Source organism: Syngnathus typhle, linkage group LG2 (assembly GCF_033458585.1).
Source record: "Syngnathus typhle isolate RoL2023-S1 ecotype Sweden linkage group LG2, RoL_Styp_1.0, whole genome shotgun sequence".
NCBI classification, from domain to species: domain Eukaryota; kingdom Metazoa; phylum Chordata; class Actinopteri; order Syngnathiformes; family Syngnathidae; genus Syngnathus; species Syngnathus typhle.
This window is the reverse complement of record NC_083739.1, coordinates 5,770,837-5,792,033: the sequence shown is the minus strand read 5'-3', so window position 1 is coordinate 5,792,033 and position 21,197 is coordinate 5,770,837. Positions and strand designations below refer to the sequence as shown.

General features: G+C 44.3%; 3 protein-coding genes across 8 annotated transcripts in view; 2 read left to right on the top strand and 1 right to left on the bottom strand.

Annotated features, from left to right (window-relative positions):
• Nucleotides 1-1,380, top strand: part of LOC133150578 (striated muscle preferentially expressed protein kinase-like) — a 28,339-nt gene extending 26,959 nt beyond the window's left edge. For all 6 annotated transcript variants that reach the window (XM_061273222.1, XM_061273227.1, XM_061273223.1 and 3 more), the window contains 2 exons: nucleotides 27-176; nucleotides 302-1,380. In XM_061273222.1, the coding sequence (XP_061129206.1) occupies nucleotides 27-176; nucleotides 302-539 (388 nt within the window). In that variant the 3' untranslated portion in view covers nucleotides 540-1,380. The remainder of the gene's footprint in view (nucleotides 1-26; nucleotides 177-301) is intronic.
• A 271-nt stretch (nucleotides 1,381-1,651) lies between these two features.
• LOC133150580 (carboxy-terminal domain RNA polymerase II polypeptide A small phosphatase 1-like) lies at nucleotides 1,652-8,420 on the top strand. The gene is made up of 7 exons (XM_061273230.1): nucleotides 1,652-2,363; nucleotides 5,429-5,571; nucleotides 5,649-5,750; nucleotides 6,109-6,165; nucleotides 6,763-6,855; nucleotides 7,065-7,250; nucleotides 7,392-8,420. The coding sequence occupies exons 1-7, from the start codon at nucleotides 2,285-2,287 to the stop codon at nucleotides 7,521-7,523; spliced, it is 792 nt and encodes a 263-aa protein (XP_061129214.1). The 5' UTR covers nucleotides 1,652-2,284; the 3' UTR covers nucleotides 7,524-8,420.
• Nucleotides 7,647-19,361, bottom strand: obsl1a (obscurin like cytoskeletal adaptor 1a). The gene is made up of 25 exons (XM_061273229.1): nucleotides 19,087-19,361; nucleotides 17,750-18,870; nucleotides 17,404-17,673; nucleotides 17,085-17,345; nucleotides 16,664-16,966; nucleotides 16,316-16,582; nucleotides 15,948-16,223; nucleotides 15,724-15,838; nucleotides 15,472-15,632; nucleotides 15,127-15,399; nucleotides 14,781-15,056; nucleotides 14,435-14,710; nucleotides 14,081-14,356; nucleotides 13,737-14,012; nucleotides 13,384-13,653; nucleotides 13,032-13,298; nucleotides 12,688-12,957; nucleotides 12,335-12,601; nucleotides 11,995-12,261; nucleotides 11,810-11,922; nucleotides 11,574-11,727; nucleotides 11,331-11,492; nucleotides 10,854-10,958; nucleotides 10,517-10,783; nucleotides 7,647-10,437 (listed from the first exon to the last, which is right to left on the bottom strand). Exons 2-25 carry the CDS (start codon nucleotides 18,834-18,836, stop codon nucleotides 10,157-10,159), a joined length of 6,540 nt encoding a protein of 2,179 aa, XP_061129213.1. The 5' UTR covers nucleotides 18,837-18,870; nucleotides 19,087-19,361; the 3' UTR covers nucleotides 7,647-10,156.
• Between the last annotated feature and the right edge of the window lie 1,836 nt (nucleotides 19,362-21,197).

Below are 21,197 nucleotides of genomic sequence, written 5' to 3'. Positions count from 1 at the left end.
CAAATTGTCTTCTCGTGCACGGGAAGGCTCAGTGGCCAGCTGCCCTTTGATGACAAAGATCCTCAGCGTGTGAAATCCAAGATCCTGATGGCCAAGTTTGACCCAACGAGACTCTACCCCAACGTCTCCCAAAGTGCCTTGGCCTTTGTCAAGAAGACGCTGAGCAGTTACGCTTGGTGAGAAATCTGTTGCGACCTAATCATAATTGTTTACCTACAATTAAGGTATTGACGATTTGCCTTTGATTGGCTGCCATTGAAAGAGATTTCAAATGTTTGTCCGTTCGTGTGTGTGCTTTCAGGGCCCGGCCAAGCACACGCGACTGCTTCTCCCAAGCCTGGCTTCAGGACACTTACATGATGAAGCTGAGGAGGCAGACCCTTACCTTCACCACGAGCAGACTCAAAGAGTTCTTGGTGGCGCAGCAGTGCCAACGCGCCGAGAGCACAACCAAGCACAAGGTGCTGCTGCGCAGCTACCAGAGCACACCCAAGTCCCCGTCAACCGGGCCTGCGTCGAAGTTTCCCGACTCCAAGTGAAATTCACGAGGACAGAGTAACTCTCGGAGGGTTGCCCTTTGGGAATGTCCCATCACTTACGGCTCGGTTCTTCGGTACGACTCCCGAATCGACAGCGGAATCCAACTCGAGAAGTTATCTACTCGACTGCACATTTCCAGCAATCTCTCCCATTCTGAACCAATTCTAAAACAACTCAGCACAAAACATCAGCTAGTGTGTTTTCTATTATGCACCACCCATGCGATTGTATACTTTGAGCTGCTAACTTACGTTTGCATTCACTTCGACTTCTTACTTACAATTTCGATCTCGAAACCAAAAGACTTTTCCTTAAAACTGTTTACTTTTTTTCATGTTAATTTATTTGCATGCGTGTGCGAGTGTAAGCATCTCTGATCACTTTTTGACTCATAAGACGGGAAAAAAGGCGTGTCTTTGTGGTTGCTGGATAAGAATCACACAATTTATGGATCTGTTGTTGAATATTTATTACAGGTAGGGCGCACACTGGTAACTTGCTGTGGTTCTTCAGTATTACACTTAGCTTGGCGAAATTGCGTTTGGCCAGTTAGTGCCTAGATTGGAGGAATCTCCAAACTGTATTTCTTTCAATGTATCAGCCACTTCTAATTCACATGGGATGAGTTAGTTGGACAAACGTTTAGCACCACTGTTGCAAAAAAAAAAAAGTCAGACTGACAGAAACAATAGCATTTAACAGTCGTGTGTGTGTGTGTTCTTCTCACAGCACTACTTTTTCTATGAATTTGGAAGAGTTGTAATTGTGCCAACTTGCTGTGTTTATATGTGGGATATGTTGTTTTTCAGAGACGGTATGTATTAAAGTACAATTTGCCTATTTTTGGTGAGCGCCCCACAAATTTGCATGTAGTCTTTAGTCTTCTTAAATTACTTCATTTAATTACATCAGACCATAAGGATTAAAATATACGTCTCAAGCAAGTTCAACAGAGAAGAAGAAACGTTTTTTTCCTTTTAAAAAAACAATCGTCGCGTATGGAGCCTAAACCTTTTTGACGCTCCCTTGTTGAACCTAGGCAGTTTCAAGGGGACCCCAACTGGGGCGTTTCTGGACGACAACTCCCACGCAAAAAAAAAGCCAGTCTGTCCGCCCGTCCGGTCTGCGTCCTTTGGATGTCACCGAGAATCCGCAATACGAGCAAAAAAACAACTTTAGTATTCTTGCACGTTGTCGTCGAAGACTTTTAAATAACTTCACGCACGAAAACACCCAACCGATGTCAACGTGAGCTTTGTTGTTGCTTGCATGTTTTCCGGACATCCACGTAGAGAACCACAAAATGGTACGCTTCGGAATATGCTTAATACGCAAGAAAATGGAACCGGAAAAGTTTTGAGAAAGTTCGCCGCGAGTTACTTTTAAGGGATCGTCAACAAAGTTGGGTAAGTCAGTAGAGGCCGCGACTCGCTGCGACATTCCCTCACTTTTTTACTGCGCCACTTTAAGTGGAATGGGACGCCTTGAAACCTCCATGTTTGGATCTTGAAACTGCGAGGGGCGCCCGAGCACCATATTGAATCAAAGTTGCCAACTTTGTGACAAATGTGCTGCAAGTTCGCAGTTTCCAAGCAGCGACACCAGCGGCCGGCTTGTAAGCGCGAAATGGAGGAGCTGTAGGCGGCGAGTGGCCAACCTCCGCTCGGCATTCGCTGGTCGTGAATGCAGCGCACAGTCGGGCGCACAAAACCTCAAGTTTGACGCGTGAGCACAGTCGGACGTTATGGACCACCCGTCCTCGGTCATCACGCAGGTCAGCCGGGATGAAGACGCAAATAAATCCGCGGACAGAGGAGACTCGGGTGAGTAGTTTTATTTCTTTCGAAAATATTGCTTTTGGAAAGTTTACTCGCCGCACTAAAGATTGTTTTCATTCATTCATCAAACAAAACTTAACTTGTGAGTCTTTATTGTACGTGATTGTCGTAAAAGTATTTGATCAACAGAGGAGCGTAAACGACTTGCAAGAAGTGAAAGTGTCACTTTGACGCATCTTTCTGCTTATGGCTGCGGGCCTTGAGTTTGTGCAGCGGAAGTGACGACAGCGCCGCCGCGTTACGAGTCTCCCGAGTTTGGAGTAAACAGAAAGTGGAGAGAAGACAGCGACCGCAAAGATTTCTTGCGAACAGAAACGAACTAAAGGCTTGCTCCACGCCATTTTGTTTATATTTGCTTTGTGTTAATGCTGTTGCAGAGACGCAGTCAGGCACATGCAAGAATCTAAGTTAGATTCTAAAGACAGTGTTCAGAATGAAAGTGCAAACAGTTGCTGCGACTCTTGAGCGGACAAAGTGCAGATTTGTTAAGCAATTCTTTTTTTCCCTCATTTTGTCAGCAGCAGGACTTGAATGCGTTCTACTGCTACAGATGAGTTGCCACTCACTTGTTCCCCTTATTTCTGTTCAAGAGTAGCTGTCAATTTTTAATAATCAAACGAAGGGGCAATTATGTATTCTGATGGATTGAGTTTTATGGTTTCCACTAGGGTTGACTAATTACTGGACTACAAATCGACATTGCAATGTAGTAGAATGCAATTTTCAATTTTTCAAAGGATACAATTTTAGGTGGAAATAAACAAAGAACTAAATTGTTTTGGTCATTGGTAGCCCCGCCCCCCGCCCTTCCACATACGTATCTTTGTTTGTTTGTTTGTTTGTTTGTTTGTTTGTTTATAGAATGTCTAAATATGTTCAGTAGTGCAAGTCTACATGTTTACATATTATTGTTTCACAGATTTGTTTGCCTTATTGTTAATTAACTCATTATTTGTTCAATTATGTCCAGCACTTCCTTATTCAGTAAACATTTATGAAATTGTTTTTGTAATAGCTAAATGACTGCAAGTCATTTTTAAGAAAGGTGATTGAAGTAGTTCAACTTTAGTATTCAATTTTCATATGCCTGTATTTTATAATAAATTGGATCTTGAATATTGCATTACAGATTAATTTATTGTTTGTTAAAAAAACTACATGCAAACTTAAGAGGACCTTGAGAAATTGCATGTTTAATCACCATTGCAATATTAAGATAAAAAATGACTCGCAATTACCCAATTAATAATCATCCCCACCAATTTACTAAACCTAATAATCGAACAAGTCAAATAATTCGTGGTTCGGTAAAATCTCTGCCTCGAAGCGTTGCAGTGATCGTTTTTCCACGCAGACTCGTGTCACTCCAGTATTGTTCCACTAGTAGGAATAAAGTGATGGGATGGTGGCGAGCCAGCAGGAAAATGCATAAAAAACAAGGACTGTCCAAAGTTTAGGATCACTTCACAGTTAAGAGAAGTACAATGTGTCTACTGTAGAGCAGATCGAACTAACGTACCACAACAGCACATCTGTGCTCGCCTGCACAAAATATTGATGTTAGCTAATTTAATTTAGCCTTCCACCGCTAGTTAGAGCGTATGTAATGCTCCCGCAAGGGGTCAAGGATCCACAGCTGCCCATACACTTTCAAATCGCTTTATTGTACAAATTTTGACAAAATAAATGTGACAGGCACGTCCATCCCTGAGCTGCCATGAACTCAAGGTACTCAAAATGCAGTCTAGCAAACGGTTAGCCAGTTAACAGCATTCTCATTTGGTGACTCCCACGTGATACAAAACCCGAGTGTGTAAACGCACACTCCACGATTGGAAACAAGTACAGTGCAGCTCAGCTTCTGGCGAGTAAATATCATTGGCTAGCCTCATGTTTATTTTCCAACTGGTATTGTTGTCTGCAACCTCAATTTAAAAAAAAAGAGAGGACACACTATTGATTTTTCACTCCCCTTTAAAGAAACGACTTGAACTGCTGTTATTCGTTTTAGAATCTTTCAATCTGTCCCTGTTGACACAGAAGATAAGCAGTTAGGCCCACGCTAAAAACAAGTTTCACAGCCTCGATGTAAGTAAAATAGCGTGTCTAGTTCCCTAGTGAACTGATACCACAATCGGCTCTCTGTTCACTGTACACACCATTCGATTGCAGAGAGTGTCAATGCAGGTTACTGAGTAATCAGGTGGCCTATCATTACGCGTTCCGTGCCCGAACATCAAGGCCAAATCACTACTTTTGTGTGTTTGCGGGGGCGGCGGGTGGGGGCAGCAGTAAACGCGCAGATTCAAAATGTCAAGCAAGTTTAAAAAAAAAAAAAGTATCCATGATTAATTATTTCGTTGTTGTATGTTTGTTATGCTACCACTGAAGGCAGCACACAGGAAACATGAAATATATTACAATTAATAAAATAATAAAAAAAATATTTTGGTTAAGTCAAGTCAAGTTTATTTGTATAGCTGTTGGTTGTCAGAGATGAGTCGTGCAAGTATTGTCTCAACACTTGGATTGTGTAGCTGCATAAAGCACCAATGCTGAAATGATATTGTAGATAAAAACGTTTCTTCTCTATCTTATAATTGCCTCCATCAAAAAGTACAAATTGCGCAGAGATATTATAATTGGCCTGAGGTATTTAAAAAAAAAAAAGTTGTGTGTAAAGAAGTAACAACTTGAACTACTTTGGGGCTACTTCAAGCTGTGCTCGAACAAGCCGCTTCCTGCGTCAATACCCGCCTGCTTCCTCTTCCTGTTTTGTCCGCTGGTACAGAGGCCAGCAGAGGGTCAGATGGCGCTTGAATGCTAAAGCAGAGGCGGAGGGAATGAAAGCCTTTAGTTTGTTGCTAACACCCTCACGTCCAGCTCAACAGACAGTGGCCATGTTTGGGGCTGAGGGTGTTTGGGCTCAGAATAATATGTGAGGAAAAGTGATCAGGAACCTCCAAACTTCTGGAGAGGTTTTGGTTCTCCCGTGGCTCGTGATTTGAGTCATCGGGCTTGGGCATTGAGCACCTTCGCTTCCTGTGCAGGTTCCACGCCCTCCACCAAGAAGCCCCGAAGCGGTGGCTTATTTTCAATCTTCTCCTGCTGCCTCTGCCGAGACCAGCCGGAGCCCCCGTCGGTCAACAACAACGCACCCCTGCTAGTCGAGGAGAACGGTACCGTCTCCAAGGTGAGTCCCGGCTCCTCCTTCTTCCTTTCAGTCCAGAACCCCAATAAGTCTCGTGAGACAAGTTGTGGCCTTTTCAGATCCAGGTGAAACCGCTGCTGCCGCCTGCCAAGTCCAAAGACGCCGGAAAGGTCTGCGTGGTTATCGACTTGGATGAGACGCTCGTTCACAGCTCGTTTAAGGTATGGAGGGGTTGACCGACGAGAAGGTTAGATAAGGTAGATTTAGATGTTTGTGTGCTAGCAGCTATTAGCTGCTAGCCGTATACAAACATTAGCTATTAGATGCTCGCTTATACCTCAGTTTTGGCTAGCAGCTAGCCAAAATTGAGGTGTGCACACTGGACAAGATTATTATAAAGCACTTGACTATCTCAACAAAACTATAATTTTTGTGAATGTATTCCAATATAAAAATGTGCTTTGGCTCAATTAAAGGTGAGGGAGCACTGGACTAACATAAATAGCCGTCTTCAAATAAACGCAAAACCAGTTGACCTGTTGACATCCTCCTCTGATGTTTTCTACTTTCCTCATACAGCCTGTGAACAATGCCGATTTCATCATTCCTGTGGAAATAGATGGAACTGTACACCAGGTAACCCCCCCACACACACCCTGTTCCACTATTCTTATTCAAATTGTTGAGTGGACAATGTCCTGCCTGCCGGCTGCGATCTGGAGGACGGAAAAAATGGCAATGGCCCGGGCCCGATTCAAGTAATCCAGGATAGGTTCTTTTCTGACAAACACAGCCTATTCCGGATGACTTGGTTCAGGAACGTGGCCCTCAGACGACAACGCCACAGAGGTGGAGAAAAAAACACTGAGGAATGAGTCCCAGTTTTTGCGTGTGTTTGTGAATTACACATTTATATTTAGCCTCATGTGCATGTCCAGCTCAGCAGAATGATCGCATACATCAGGTGTGTCCAACTTCCAAAGGTTGCATACGTAAAATAGTAGCAAGTAGTACGATGCAGGTCAATGACGTCATCAGTCCAGTCAATCTTTAATTTTACCATATCCCCCTGGCTGTTAAAACAAATGATGGCGGGCCGCAAATAGCCCCCGAGCCGTATTTTGGACACCATTGATGTAGGTGATTTTACAGATATTAAAATGTTGCGATTGTAAGATTGTTGAACATAGTTTCGAAACTCCATCCCGGTGAAACTGTGGCCATGGTTTCCAGGTGTATGTCCTGAAGCGGCCTCATGTAGATGAGTTCCTGAAAAGGATGGGAGAAATGTTTGAGTGCGTCCTCTTCACTGCCAGTTTAGCCAAGGTGAGGTGTCCGTCCGTTTCTGTCGCTTTACCGTTTGGGTGTAGCCACGCCCACCACATACCACCTGCACTGCCTGATCTGTTACCCCTACCCTGAAGAAAAAAATTCCAATCTTAAAAAGATTCACTTTTCTGCAGAACCAAGAAGCTGAACAGGGCAAGTTGAAAATAAAAACTCAATTTAATGTGTCACTTCTATCGCCAACATAGTATGCCGACCCCGTCTCTGACCTCCTGGACAAGTGGGGAGCCTTCCGCTGCCGCCTCTTTCGGGAGTCTTGCGTCTTCCACAGAGGAAATTATGTCAAGGATCTCAGTCGCCTTGGCCGGGACCTTAACAAGGTCATCATCGTGGACAACTCTCCTGCCTCTTACATCTTCCATCCTGACAACGCAGTGAGTAATTCTGCTTGGAGTGCCGTTCTCTCGCTCTCTCCCTGGTTTCCTCATATGGCAAATGTGAAATCGTCTTTTGATGTTAAACAAAATCATTCTTGGTGGCGCCTCATCTATTGACAAATTGTTTGCCACTCGCAGGTGCCGGTGGCTTCGTGGTTCGACGACATGTCTGACACTGAGCTGCGGGACCTCATTCCCTTCTTTGAGAAGCTAAGCAAAGTGGATAACGTCTATGCTGTCCTTAAGCACCAAGGAGGGGCCACAAGCTAACGCAATTTGGACAGAACGCCATGAAAATCTCATGTGCCTCCACACACACACGCGCGCGCACACACACACACACACTAGGAGACTGCAGCTTCCACTGCCTCCCCGGATTTTTGCAAACCTACCCCAATGTTGATGCTGCCCCCCCTGGTCACCCAGAAAACTGCTCCACACGAACGTGCCCTTTCCTCACCTCAGGAAGTGGTGAGCGCATGACAACAGATGAGCAAACGCTTAAGGACTTCTTTCCTCTTTCTCTGGACTCCTGAGATGTCACTTTTTACCGAACATTAGCCGGCTTCCCCGAAGGTGACTTTTTTTTTTTTTTTTAAACTTTGCATTCTTTTAGCCCACCGCCACAAAGACAGACAAACCATCCACGGCCCTCGGAGGCATCCGCTACGTGGGTGTAGATTTCCACATCACGTCACCCAGGTCGCAGTTGCTGTAAATTGACTTATGTTTGACAGGCTCGCTTTCATCTTTTCAAAAGTGAAACTTGAACTCTTCGGTGCAGCATTGGAAGTGCAGAACGTGACCTTGTGGCTTGTTTTGTTTTTTTGAATTCCAAAACGGTACACATAGGCTGGAAACAATCTCACGCAAGGGGGTAAAAAGTTTGTTATCGTCTATTTTTAAAGCAACGAAAAATGTCTTGGTCTGTCTGATGTTGTCGAGATCCGTCAGCGCAGCTACAAATATATCTCCGTTGTCTCATTGGTCAGCGGGAATCCCAAGTACTTTGTTTCAGGGTGGTGGTGAAAGAGACCAACCAGGTGCCACTTGAGATGTCAGGTGAGCTTATAGTTGCTTTGTAGCATCCGACACGCCCCTTGGACTTTTTTTTTTTTTTATCCCCCAAGCCCGCTTTTTTTTTTTTTTTTTTTGCAAAAGACAAAATCACACAGATGCAAATGAATGACTAGGGATTGCAGAGATGACAATTAAACCTATCTTTAAGCTTTGACAGTATTGTGCTTTTGAAGATCCTGTCAATCACACTACGTTTTTTTTTTTTTTCTTTTCAACAAAACAAAATTCTAATTCCTTTTGTTGAGAGGGTCCTCTGATGCATTTCCTTATGCCATTTTTTTGGGGGCTGTGGCCAATTCGACTTAACCTTTTCAGTGGTTTTGAACATGAAGCCAAATTTGGCTAAGAAACACCAGCAAGTTACTAAAACGAATCGTACTGTTGTAACATAACAGTAAAATGTTGATTTGGTGTTTTTTTTTATTATTTTTTTAATTTATAGGGCTTTGCCGTTCAAACTTAAAGTGTCACTACAGGGCCGCAACGTTCAGTAGATATGTTTTGCACAGCAAGGAAGCAAACAAATGTCCTTAATATATGGAACATCCATGTGACTGTACTCATGATTTAATAGATGTAATCTAATTTTTGACCTGTTTTATCATGCCATGTTATACATAAAACTCTATGTAACATTGCCTTAAGTTGTTCCCATAAACGCTAAATGAACAATGTTGGCTGTCGTCTTAAGTTTTGCGTCTAAGTGAGGGGTGACTACTCCAAAAGAAAGAAATGCAGATGGGATTGGAGAGTTAATAATAGTTTACTCATCTGCCAGGACAGGTTTGAATTTCAGCTCAGGCCATCTTGTATAGAGTTTATTATTAACAGTGAGGAAGGATTTTGATAAGTCAAATGCAATATTACATCGATAAAGCTCTGCAAGTGTTTACATTTTTAATGATGATTTCTGCAATCTTCCCAGGAGGAAACCACAATGTGACGTCATTGCTGAGCTATTTTTAGAAATTGCCACAAGATTCTTGTGTTGTTACCTAGTGCTTGTGGGAAGTGGAAATATGTTGGTGACGCTCGTTCTAAATGATCCATAAGTGTTAAGTGGGAATGTAAATGGTTCTTATGTGCCCCGTGATTACCTGGTGAGTACCATTCGTCTGGTTGAACTGCCTAATTCCGAGGCTCAACTCTGACTTTTGACCCTATTGAAGTATAGTAAAGTGATGGATGGATAGATACTCAAAACAGAGGTTGCAGAAGTCAAGTAGTTTTGCAAATTCTAGAATTTGGGACTTTCGTGGCTAAAACATATGAGTCTACTATTGGTGAAACTGATCTTGAACTACATGTTTCCACAAGTCTTTCCTGTTAATGTTTGTTTATTATTATTATTATTATTATCTTACGTGACAGTGTTTTATTTGTACCAGTATGCCACATTCTTTTACAGAGTGTGGATTGGGACCAACTGCTGAATCAAGTAGCCTACGATGGATGGCGATTCATTTGGATTTGGAAATATTGGGGAAAAAGAGAACCTGTGAGGCTTACAACCCAAGGAAGACAACACGCAACTCCGACATAAAACTTCCTCCGTCACTATAAAAGCACAAGGACAGGTAAGCTGTGTGTACTTGACAATGAGCTCGCAGATAGCTGGTCAAACAAAAACAGCTAGCTAGCTAGCTGTTGGTAGCTTTATGATGCGTATAATTGATAGACAATACAGAGATTGTTTTGTCAAGATGAGTGGAAAGTAGCAAATGTGGGAATATGGGTTGTTTAACCCAAGTAATACCTTGACCCAACTTGCTTGAAATATCATGGCGACCCAACTGTTTTTTTAGCATTTCCAAAGTTTCATATCATTTGCATTCCTTCACACTGAGAACGGCGCTGCTCTTTGCTTTACCAACATTGAACTTCACTACACCACTCATGTCCACATTGGTGTGCTTCAGCGTGAGTTTATGCACGGTGCCATGGCTCTCCAAGCGGACTGAGGGTCCAGGCTGAACGTTCTCGCCGTTCAACATCCAAACTGGAGGTCGGCTGATAGCTACAGAAAGCTTGCACTGGAAAACCGCTGGTTCATTCTCGTGTACCTCCACATCTTCTAGCTCTTGCACCATCTTAAGCTCTTGGGCTGCGTGTTAGGAATACATTGTTTGTTAATACCAACCAAAACATCTGAACTAAATGTGAGATTGGATTCATGTTCTTACCTTCCACCATGAGTTTGGCTTCAGAGATATGCTCCCCGACCTCAATACTATATGTGCCCTCGTCCTCAACTGCCACCTGCTGGATCACGAGTTTATGGTAGCAACCATCAACCAGGATATCTATTCGATCCGAGGGGACGAGCCTCTCCTCGCCCCGGTACCAGGTCGCTCTACTGCGGAATGAGGACACGGTGCATTCCAGGATGACACGGTGATTCTCCAGTGCTGTCCTGTCCCGCAGTGGCTTGACTATGGACACTGGGAGTTCTGAAGCGAGATGAAACATTTTTAAGATATTGGGCACCTAAATCACGGAGGACTATCCCAGGAATTGTACCTTCCACTTCTAGGTAAGCCGTAGATTCAACGTCTTTGCTAACAAATCTTATTTCTCCAGCATCCTCAGCTTTGACATTGCACATCAGCAAGAAGTGTTTGGTCCCTGAAAGAAAATGTAACATTTCATTGTCTCTCATATCAAGTGGTTGATATATTTGACTTTTGCGGGTGCCAGATTCTTACGCAACGCATCAGTCATGATTGCTGAAAGCCACAGAGAGACTTTAAATCACAGAGCAATTGTTACCGGGAGATGCTACCAGTCAGTCACAGTCTGGAAGTTGAGTCAAATGTGGTTGTCAGCCGGGATAGGCAACCCTGGCCTGACTAGTGTGTTCATTGGTAGTTTTATTCTCGTCCTTTGATACAGTGGTGAACAGTTTTTTACCATATGTCAACTGGGATATAAATTGAACGGGTCAAACGACAGGAAGGCAAAATTATAATTTTCATAGATTGTGTATTGCAAAATAACCTTCCGTGCGAGTCTTGATGGTGCTTGTGGGACGGATCTTGTGGCCATCCTTATACCATTCGCCGCTCACATCGCTCAGGGAAACCTCACACATGAATACTGCGTTCTGATCTTCCTGGATGCAAAGACCCTCCAGGTCCTGCAGAATTGTCAGCTCATGCTCTAAGAGTGAATCAGAGAAAGCATTATAGCGAATCTACAGTTTACAAAGTACATAAGACTTCTTTGTCGTTTCAGACTGACCATAAACCGCCAAAGAACAAGAAGTGCTGCTTTCCCCCACATCACAGGTGTAGGTGCCAGAATCCACCAAAGAGCACTGCAGGATTTGACAGAACTTCTTTCGCCCCATAGAATATATCCTAATGTTCTTGCCTGGCTTCAGTTCGGTTCCATTCTGATTCATTGTTGAAGATAGACAAAGGTATTTCTTATTGTTTCTCCATTTTAAAGTTAATTCTGGATGACGATAATTTTACCTTGAACCATCTGACTTCAACGTTTTGTCGAGAGAATTCGCACTCCAAAGTGACAGGGAATTCTTCTTCCACACGGACATCAACCAGATCTTTTAGGGTGGTAACTGGAGTCTCTGTAAATGTTATCAAGTGTAATCAATCATATTGAAAACAGTATAAACCAAAAAAAAAATCCCCTCCGTTACCTTTGACTGTGAGCCTGGATGTGGTGCGCACCCCTTCGGCTGAGAAGGCAATAGTGCATGTGTCCTCCAGGGCGAGGTTGGAAAGGGTGAGGCCATGCACTCGCCCGTTGGTGCTCACCCGAAACTGATTGTTTGGCTTCACCCGAATGCCATCTTTCTGCCAATTGCCCTCCACGTCAGCGTGGGACAACTCCACCTCAAAAGATGCTGTCTCACGTTCGAAGATTTCCTGGTCAGTCAGGCCTTTACGGATTGATATTTTGCGGGCTAAATAGGATGAGAAGGTATGATTTTTTTCAAAAGTCTTAAAACACTGTCAGAATATCGCCTGAGCACTTACGTTCTACATTTAGCTTGACCTGGGTCCTGTCGTGCAGAGTTTCACAACGGTAAGTTCCGCGGTCTGACAGATTTAAACTGAGAATGGTCAGACTGCGTTTGCATCCATTTTGGTTGAGTGAATATCGAGGCCCGGCCTGGATGACCACCCCTTGTCTCATCCATTGCACTTCACCAGTCTCCAGGCTAATCTCTGTCTCCAGGGTAGCATCACAAAACTCTTCAGCCATGACAGCCTCCATTTTCTTTGTAAACATGACCTGAGCCTCTGAACATGAACATAATATTGCAACACAAATGAGATTTTTTGGGTCAAAAAGTAGTTTATACCAACATTTTGCTTCCAATACATACCTTGGACTCTGAGGCTTGCTTTGCTTATTGTACCTTCAGCTTCAGCTGTGATTTTAGAACAGTCCAACATTTGGCATTTTCTCATCACTAAGGTGTGGCACAAACCATTCTGTGTGATCTGGACACGGTCACTTGGACCGATCACCTCATTGTCCATGAACCAAACCAAATGCACGTCGTCGGGTGAAACCACACACTTAAAGGTAGCGTCCTCTCCTTCCAGCACGGTGATGTTTTGAAGCTCAGTGAGGAACTCAACCACCCGAGGCACTGAAGTGACGCAAGGATGTGTATGAATCATTCATTAAATTTAAAGAATGATGAAAACCCCGAGGGATGCTTACTCTTTACTGTAAGGGTCGCAACGGTGCGGTCATCTTTGGACTCGCAGGCGTACTCTCCAGAATCCTCCCTAGTCAAACGATGTATGGTCAAACTACGTTCCACTCCATCCGCCCGAATGGTGAACCTCCTGTTCGGAACCACTTCCACACCATTCTTAAACCACTGCACATCTGCTTTGGGTTTGCACACTTGACATCGGAGGGTCACCATTCCGTCAGCATGGGCCACAGTGTCTTGCATCGGCCTTGTAAACTTTATCCTCATTCCTGGAACGATCAGATCATATTTTTTCATTCTTATGCTGGGATTCAACATTACGTATCAGATGTCACAACGAAAAATGCTTTCTACCTTTTACCAGTAGGCTGAAGTGTATTTGGTCAGTGTTGACATCACAGGTGTACTCGCCGGCATCCGAGCGCCTCAAAGGCGCGATGGTGAGGTCACGCTGATGACCTTCCATGAGTGCCTGGAAGCGCTCACCTTCAATGGGTGTCCAGTCTTTGAGCCAGCGCACTAGCGCATTCTCCTTGGACACAAAGCTAGTCAAGGTCACACTCTCTCCCTCGTAACCCGTCACAACAATATCATCTTCCTTCTTCAAGAATGTCACCGGAAGCTCTTTAAGAATACCAGAAAGAAATAGCTTGTAAGTTACAGTAGTATTCTGTCTTGTACATCCTGAGTGGTACTTGAGGAGATACCTTGAATCCTAACAATACTGATCATCTTGTCGTCTACTGCATCACATGTGTATTTTCCGGATTCCGAAGGTTGAACATTGGAAATAATAATTTTCCTCAAATTCCCGTAGCATTCTATTTGCGTACGTGAATCATTGACAAGGAGCTTGTCGTTGCAGTACCACTGTACGGGAGCATTTGGGCGAGACACCTCACAAGCCAGGATTAGTTCATCGCCTGCTGTCAACTCCTGGAAGTCGCCATCTTTAGAATTGCCCACAATGGTCACTGGACGTTCTGCGGCAGAAAATGACTTTAAAGTTTGATTTCTCAATTGTGATTTGCTTCAGTGCAGTAAAGGCTACCTTGCACTGTAACCTGGAAGCTGATGTTATCATCTTCAGCATCTAGAAAGTATTCTCCAGAGTCCTCAAGTTCAGCATTGAGAATGACAAGTGAACGAAATGCGCCTTCCTCTTCCTCGCAAAACCTGCCGTCACACTCGATACGACAGCCGTCTTTGTACCATTTGGTTTTGGCATTACTCCTGGAGAGCTCGCACTCGAGCACAATGTCATCGGAAATTAGCACCTTGAGGTTTGTGTCAATCTCAGACTTCCTTAAGATATTCACTGGTGGCTCTGAGGGGAATCACATGTAAAACAAAATATACATTTTATTATAAAACAGTAACGAGTACTGCTGGTTAGCTTCCTTACCTAAAATTTTAACCTCAAAGTCAAGTCTGTCATCTTCAGCATCACAACTATATATGCCAGAATCCACTGGAGAAGGCGAGAGGATTTCAAGGCGACGAAGTAAACCATTCTCTGTGATGCTCACGTGATTATTTTTCTCTATTTCTTGGCCATTTAGCAGCCACTTGACTTCCGCATTGAGACGAGATGCCTTGACTTCTAGTACGACTCCCTTCCCTGCAAAACTCTCCAGCTTCTTCGGTGCGTCTTTAGGCCGGGAAAGTACCACTGGTGGTTCTAAAGGAATGACAAACCGATATTACATCATATTTATATCTTCAGGTAAAAGCTCTTCCTTGTTTCCTACCTGTAATAGTCACCATGAAGGCAACAGAGTCATGTTCGGTTTCACATACATACTCTCCGGCGTCCTTCACAGAGGCTACAGGGATCACCAGGCGACGTTTTACCCCGTCCACTTCCAGGATGAGGTTTGGACCCTCTTCTACTTCCAGACTGTCTTTGTACCATATGACATGAGCGTCCGAATGTGAGATTTCGCAACTGAGCTGGAGCTTGGTGGAAGCCAAGTGGGTGAGTTTTATCTCGGACTCAGTGGGGGAAATAATTCGTACGGAAGGCTCTGAAAATATGAATATATTATATATATATATATACATTTTTTTAATTTTGGAGTCAAAGCTCGGTTTTACCTGTGATAGTCAATTGAAAGAATACAGAGTCCCCATTTGCCTCGCAGATGTATTCTCCCCCATCTTCCACTGTGCTGTGGAGAATGGTTAACCGTCTGTAGGGACCCTCTTTTGTCAGCTGAATATTGCCCCCCTCCTTCACCTCTTCACCGTTCTTGAACCATTGCACCTTCCCGGCAGAGCGAGATAACTCGCACTGCATGTGAACGTCCTCCGAAATGTGACTTTCCATCGAGACATCATCTTTGGGGTCCACAATCATCACTGGGGGTTCTGCAGAGAGGGATTTGTTTGCCTTTATTTGAAAATAACTTTCTTTCACTGTCACTATACTTTTCAACCCACCTCTAACGTTGACAGAAAACTCCATCATGTTGTTTTCCGCTTGGCAGATGTAGCTACCCGCATCAGAGCTTTGGGCAGAGCGGATAATCAACCTTCTCAGGGTTCCCTCTGCCTGCAGAGTAATGTTGTCATTGGGTTCAATTTCACAACCATCTTTAGACCTGCAACGGACGATACAGATTTCTGAATAAAATCCAAAACAACCAGTTTGGTTAAGCAGCAAAAGGTGCAGCAGATGAAAGGACTTCTTACCAGATAACTTGAGCATCCTCTCTGGAGACATGGCAGAGTAGCACCACAGGGTCAAGCTCCATGCTGCTTTTATGAAGGTCTTCGTTGGGGGCTGGAATGAACTCCACTGGAGGACCTGAAACAATGGTGGAAAGACTTTTTACAGATTCTCTGGAAACTGTATCCTCCAGTACCAGAATTGCTTTTATGTTTCTCAGGAGAGAGTTGATGCTCAGACACTTTACCTGCAACGTCAACGGAGAATGTGATGGCATCCCCCGATGTCTGGCATGTATAAACTCCAGCGTGGTGTTTCTCAGCTGATTGGATTACAATTCTCCTCATGTTCCCATCTGATTGGATGTTGAGGACGTCGCTCACCCGGAGCTCCTCACCGTCTTTAAACCAACATACTTTCGCCGAAGGGTGGGACACTTCGCAGTAGAGCACAATGACGTCACCCGTTTTCACCTTCTTGGTGCTATCAGATTCCAGCAAAGGACTGAATTTCACAACGGCGGCTGCAAAGGCACAATGAGGCTTCGTAGTCAATATTATGACCTAATCTCATGGTCACTTTGATAAAGAACAAACAAGAGACTGCTTCACCCACGTTTAACCTTGAGAACTGCCAAATTCCGCACCCCGTTGGCGATAAAGGTTATCTCTGCCTCGTCTTCTGCACCGAGAGTTTCGCGGATAACCAATGTATGCTCCGTGTTGGACTGCTTTAGTGAGTATCGGCCACCGTCTTGCAGTTGAGCACTATTCAGAAACCAGTTCCCAACCACCGAGGCTGACAACACGATGGAAAAGACGGCATTCTCTCCTTCTGTGACCTCCAGGTCCCGAAGGGGACTGCAAATCTTTGTTCCTGGAACTAAATAAAGCCAGAAACATCACTATTGAGATCCAGATTTGTCAGCGGCTGTATTTTCTTTCTCCGTAGTATACAGCTTACCCATATGGACAACTTTTGGAAATTCAACATGGCCACTGCGGCCATATTTGTTGATGCAGCAGACTCTGAAACGGTAGTCCCCCTTGTGTGATACATTGTCACCGCAGATCTCCGTTGAGGTGGCGTTCTCGGAGGTAAAGCATTTCTGCCACTCTTGCGATCCCACTTCCTGTCTTTCCACCACAAAGATGGCGCGAGTAGTCTGGTTGTAGGGTGCAGGAACCCAGGAAAGCAGGGCGCCATTCGGGCTGTCTAGATCCATCTTGACGTCGAGCGGACAGATTGGTGGACAGTGTCTTGTGGCTTTAAGGAAAAGAGACATTTTTTGAATTGCCTACAAAAAATAGTCCAGGTTAGATGAGTTTATAACCTTCTCACATAAAAACGTAACCGGAAACAAAACCCAAAAATGATAACGTACCTCTAACTTTAAGACGTGATGAGGTCTTTGATCTTCCAGTCACAAAAGTCACCACCCCTGAGTCTTGGTGAGCCACGTTGACAAAGACCAGAACGTGTGTTTTCCCAAAAGACTTGAGGATAGTCTGGTGTGACTCGTGCAGCTTGAGCCCGTTTTTGAACCAATAGATCTCCATGTCTTCATCCTCAACTTCCACACAGAATGCAGCGTTCTCACCCTCCAACACCTCCACCTTCCGTGGAAGTTTCCGCACGATTTTACCTGAGAGAGTCACCGTTATTGTGAATGTTCATGTTCAAGATGACCCGGTGGCGAATACCTTTGACCGACAACTCGGCTATGCTCTTTGCCCCATCTGGCATCTCGCACAGATAAACTCCATCATCGTCCATTTCCACATCTTGGATGGTGAGTCTTCGCCTGGTGCCTTGTTGCTCGATCCCATATTTGCTGCATGGCATCAGCTTTTGATCCTCACGGTACCATGTGGCCGGGATTGAGTTATCGGGAACCTCGCATTCCAGAACGGCAACGTTCCATTCCCTTGCCTCCACATCTTTTAATGGATGCTTAAATCGCACATGGGTTCCTGGAGAGTAAAGAGAGGACCATGATTTGGTGTAAAGTACGGCAGCCGATAAAGTGCATCATTAAGTCAGTCTTACCTTTGACTGTCAGATGAACTGCACTGAGAGTGTTTCCCAGAGCGTTGGATGCCACACATGCGTACAGTCCTGTGTCCTGAACTTTACAGTACAGAACCTTCAAGGTGTAATAACCCTCCCTGTCCTCAAATATAAGATGCCGTCTTCCCGCCTGGAGGGGCACACCGTCCTTCTTCCAGATGATCTCCGGCTTTGGCTTCCCTGTGACGAAGCAGCGGAACTTTGCGTGTTTGCCCTCTGCCACGACAAACTTCTTGGCCTTGGATGGACTGACGGAAGACTCCTCCCTGAGCCTTAACAAACTGAGTTTGTCCAACCATTGGCTGGACTTTCTGCTATCCTCTTGCTCTGGAACAGGTTCAACAAGGAGCATGGCACCAGCCAGTGTCTCACCTTTGCAGTTCACGGCCTTACAGGTGTAGACGCCCTTGTCGGGCATGCGTGTTTTGTAAATCTTGAGTTGGGACCAGCCTCCATCTTGAAGGCTTATGCAGAAGTGAGCGCTCTCAAAGATGTCATTGAGTTTCTTGCCGTCTTTTTCCCATTCTACCTCCGGCAAAGGGGTTCCCCAGACCTTGCAGGAGAAGGCGGCGTCCTCTCCTCTGTCCACTCGTAATGATAGGGGCTTGATGAGGAACCTGGGTTTGTCATCGGATATGAAGTCAAGGTCCTGGTCGAACTTATCCCCATGGTCGCCATTCTCTTCCCGGTGGTCACCGTTGTGGAATGTGCCGGTTCCATTAATCTGCCCGTGCTCCTCGACACCGTTAACTTCCACTTGCTGCTCATTTCCCTCCACTTTGAGGGTGGCTGCAGCATAGGTTTCCCCGACATTGTTTTTAGCTTTGCAGATGTATTGGCCAGCATCCTTCTCGCTCACCCCACTGATGCTCAACAAGAAGAACTTGCCCTCCTCTGAGAGCTTGTACCGTCCTTCAGTGACGATCTGGACGTTTTTGCGTTCCCAGATCACGTCAGGACGAGGGTCTCCCCCGATTTGGCACCTGAGAGTGGCGTCAGCCCCGCATTGTACCACCACAGGCCGTGAGTAGCCTAAAACACGAGGGGCACCCCCAAAGATGTCCATGGTGTCGGTCTTTTGTTGTTAAACTGAAAGTGATCTAAAGGAACACAAATGAAACTTGTTTCTAAATGTATCCGTTTAATAATTATTCCATTTCGAGTTGGCGCTGTGACTTAGAAAAAAAAGGCACTCGTGAGCAGACCACGCACAGCCCGTGGTGCTTCAAGTTCAGAACGATAAGTGTCCACGTGCCAGGAAGATTGTGACTTGAGAATATTGTTAAATTCATCGTTGGAGATCAAGCTCGACTTACCTTTTTTGAGAAGTCTCCTGTAAATGCCGGCAACCCGCCCCCTCCCTTCTCAGGCTGGGGACATTTTGTCTCGTTTCAATGATCGATTCCCTTGCGGTGAGAGTTTTTCGGGTTTTCTGCTTTTCATATGGGTAGTAAGTCAACTGTCTTTTGGTGTCTCTGCGCTTTGGCGAGTAAAATAATTGGAGTGTGCGTCAGACATCGACATTGTCCGGCATCCTGGGAGAGAGAGGTGCATTTTGGAGGAAGGGCGCAGATGGTGTCAGGACTTTTGCAGCTGCTCCCACTAGGCTGTAACCCCCCACTCCCAAAACTAAAAATATCCTCCGCTTCCATGACAGATAATGTTAGGCCCTCCGCTATCACTAAAGATAGCGAGGAGGCCGAGATAGAAACGCGTTCCCTGACTTCAACCTCACACGAGGAGGCGGCACAACACAGCTGCTTTGGGGTTTTGTTTTTGCTTGAAGACAATCTAATTGACTTTGAGACGAGTACAGTTGGAGAAAACTTCATTAAGTACACCTGCCATTGAATCGGAGCAAAAAAGCTGTTTATAAAAGTAACTTGACAAAGACAATGCTTGCTTTGAATAGTTCAAGTGATAGATGTACGACAATGTTCGTTTCATATACTGTTGTTACTTTGGGCTGTGACGAGTCATACAATAATGAAGAAATGGTTGGATTATTGGAGTGAATGGAAGAATTTGCAATTTCCCCATGTTTTCTCATGAATGAATGAACTTTATTTATTTTTTAACAATATAAAAAAATTGAAAAATAATTTACATCCGAAAGTAAGAAAAGAAGAAATTAAAATAATAATAAAAAAATAAAATAATAATATGGTGATGATAATTATTATAATAATAATAATAATAATAATGATACTATGGTGATGATAATAATAATAATAATAATAATAATGATAATAATAGTAATGGTAATGATAATAATAGTAATGATAATGAAAATAATAGTAATGATAATGATAATAATAGTAATGATAATAATATGGTGGTGATCATCATAATAATAATAATTTGGTGATACTAATAATTATATATGTTGTATTCAGTCATTTAAATGATGGGTTAGTGCTGGTCGTATCATCATTATCTATTTGTGGCAGGAATTGGCCACTCACAGAACGCAGATTATTCATTCAGTGATCAGCAACGCTTTATGAAGGTCACTGACGTTCTCCTCCATGTGCTCATCCCAGCAGCTGTTGGCATGATGATCAACACCAGGAATCAAAAGCTGCTTGAACTTCAACAGAGAACAGAGAATCCACCCTGACGTCAACAAGTAAGTGTAGTTTATTTCTTACCAGTGACTCCACGTGGGAGCAATCCTCTTGCTCATGGGCGGGGGTATTAGTATGTGTTGAACAGCGTGTCCACTAGATGGCACCAGATATATATTTATTTGACCCCGTGTGTGAGACGAGTCAGTCTTCCGATGTGTGGGTTTAATGAATATGTACACAGCGAAGACAGGTCAGGTGACCTTTGGCCCCGTCTCCACGAAACGGCATGCTGGGTAAAACAAGAGACACTCAGAAAGATGGGGGTGTTTTTTTTTTTAAGCTTTCAAAAAAATGGCAACATGGTGGACCAGTCGTTAGCCCGTTTGCAGTTCTGAGGATGGGCATTGGGATCCAGGCTCCGGTCTCCCCGATTATGCCGATTAAGCATATAAGCGGCCAAAAGGACCACATCTCATAATTTTTTATTTGGTCGACGCCGAGCAGGATCCGTTGATGTTTTCAACAAGATCTTTACGATAAGTCAGCTGACTCCCATGCAGCCAACCGAGAGTGACTTGGCTCAGGTCAGTCACGTAATGTATAAAGGGGCTTTGGCGGCAGATGTGCATTTCAATTACATACGAACGCACGGAGGGCAGATGTGAAGAGACAAGTCGAGCCGTCGCATTGCCTGGTCGCCGCTGGCAACCATCTGCTCTGAATTTTGACCCCTTCAGCAGATGCTTTGCTCCTGCCGCCACCTTCGTGTTGTTGCTACTGCAATTGTAGAGCTTGTTTCCATAGTGTGCTCGATCTTGAGGGACGTGTGACTTTAAGGCTGTGTGTGTTACACATGT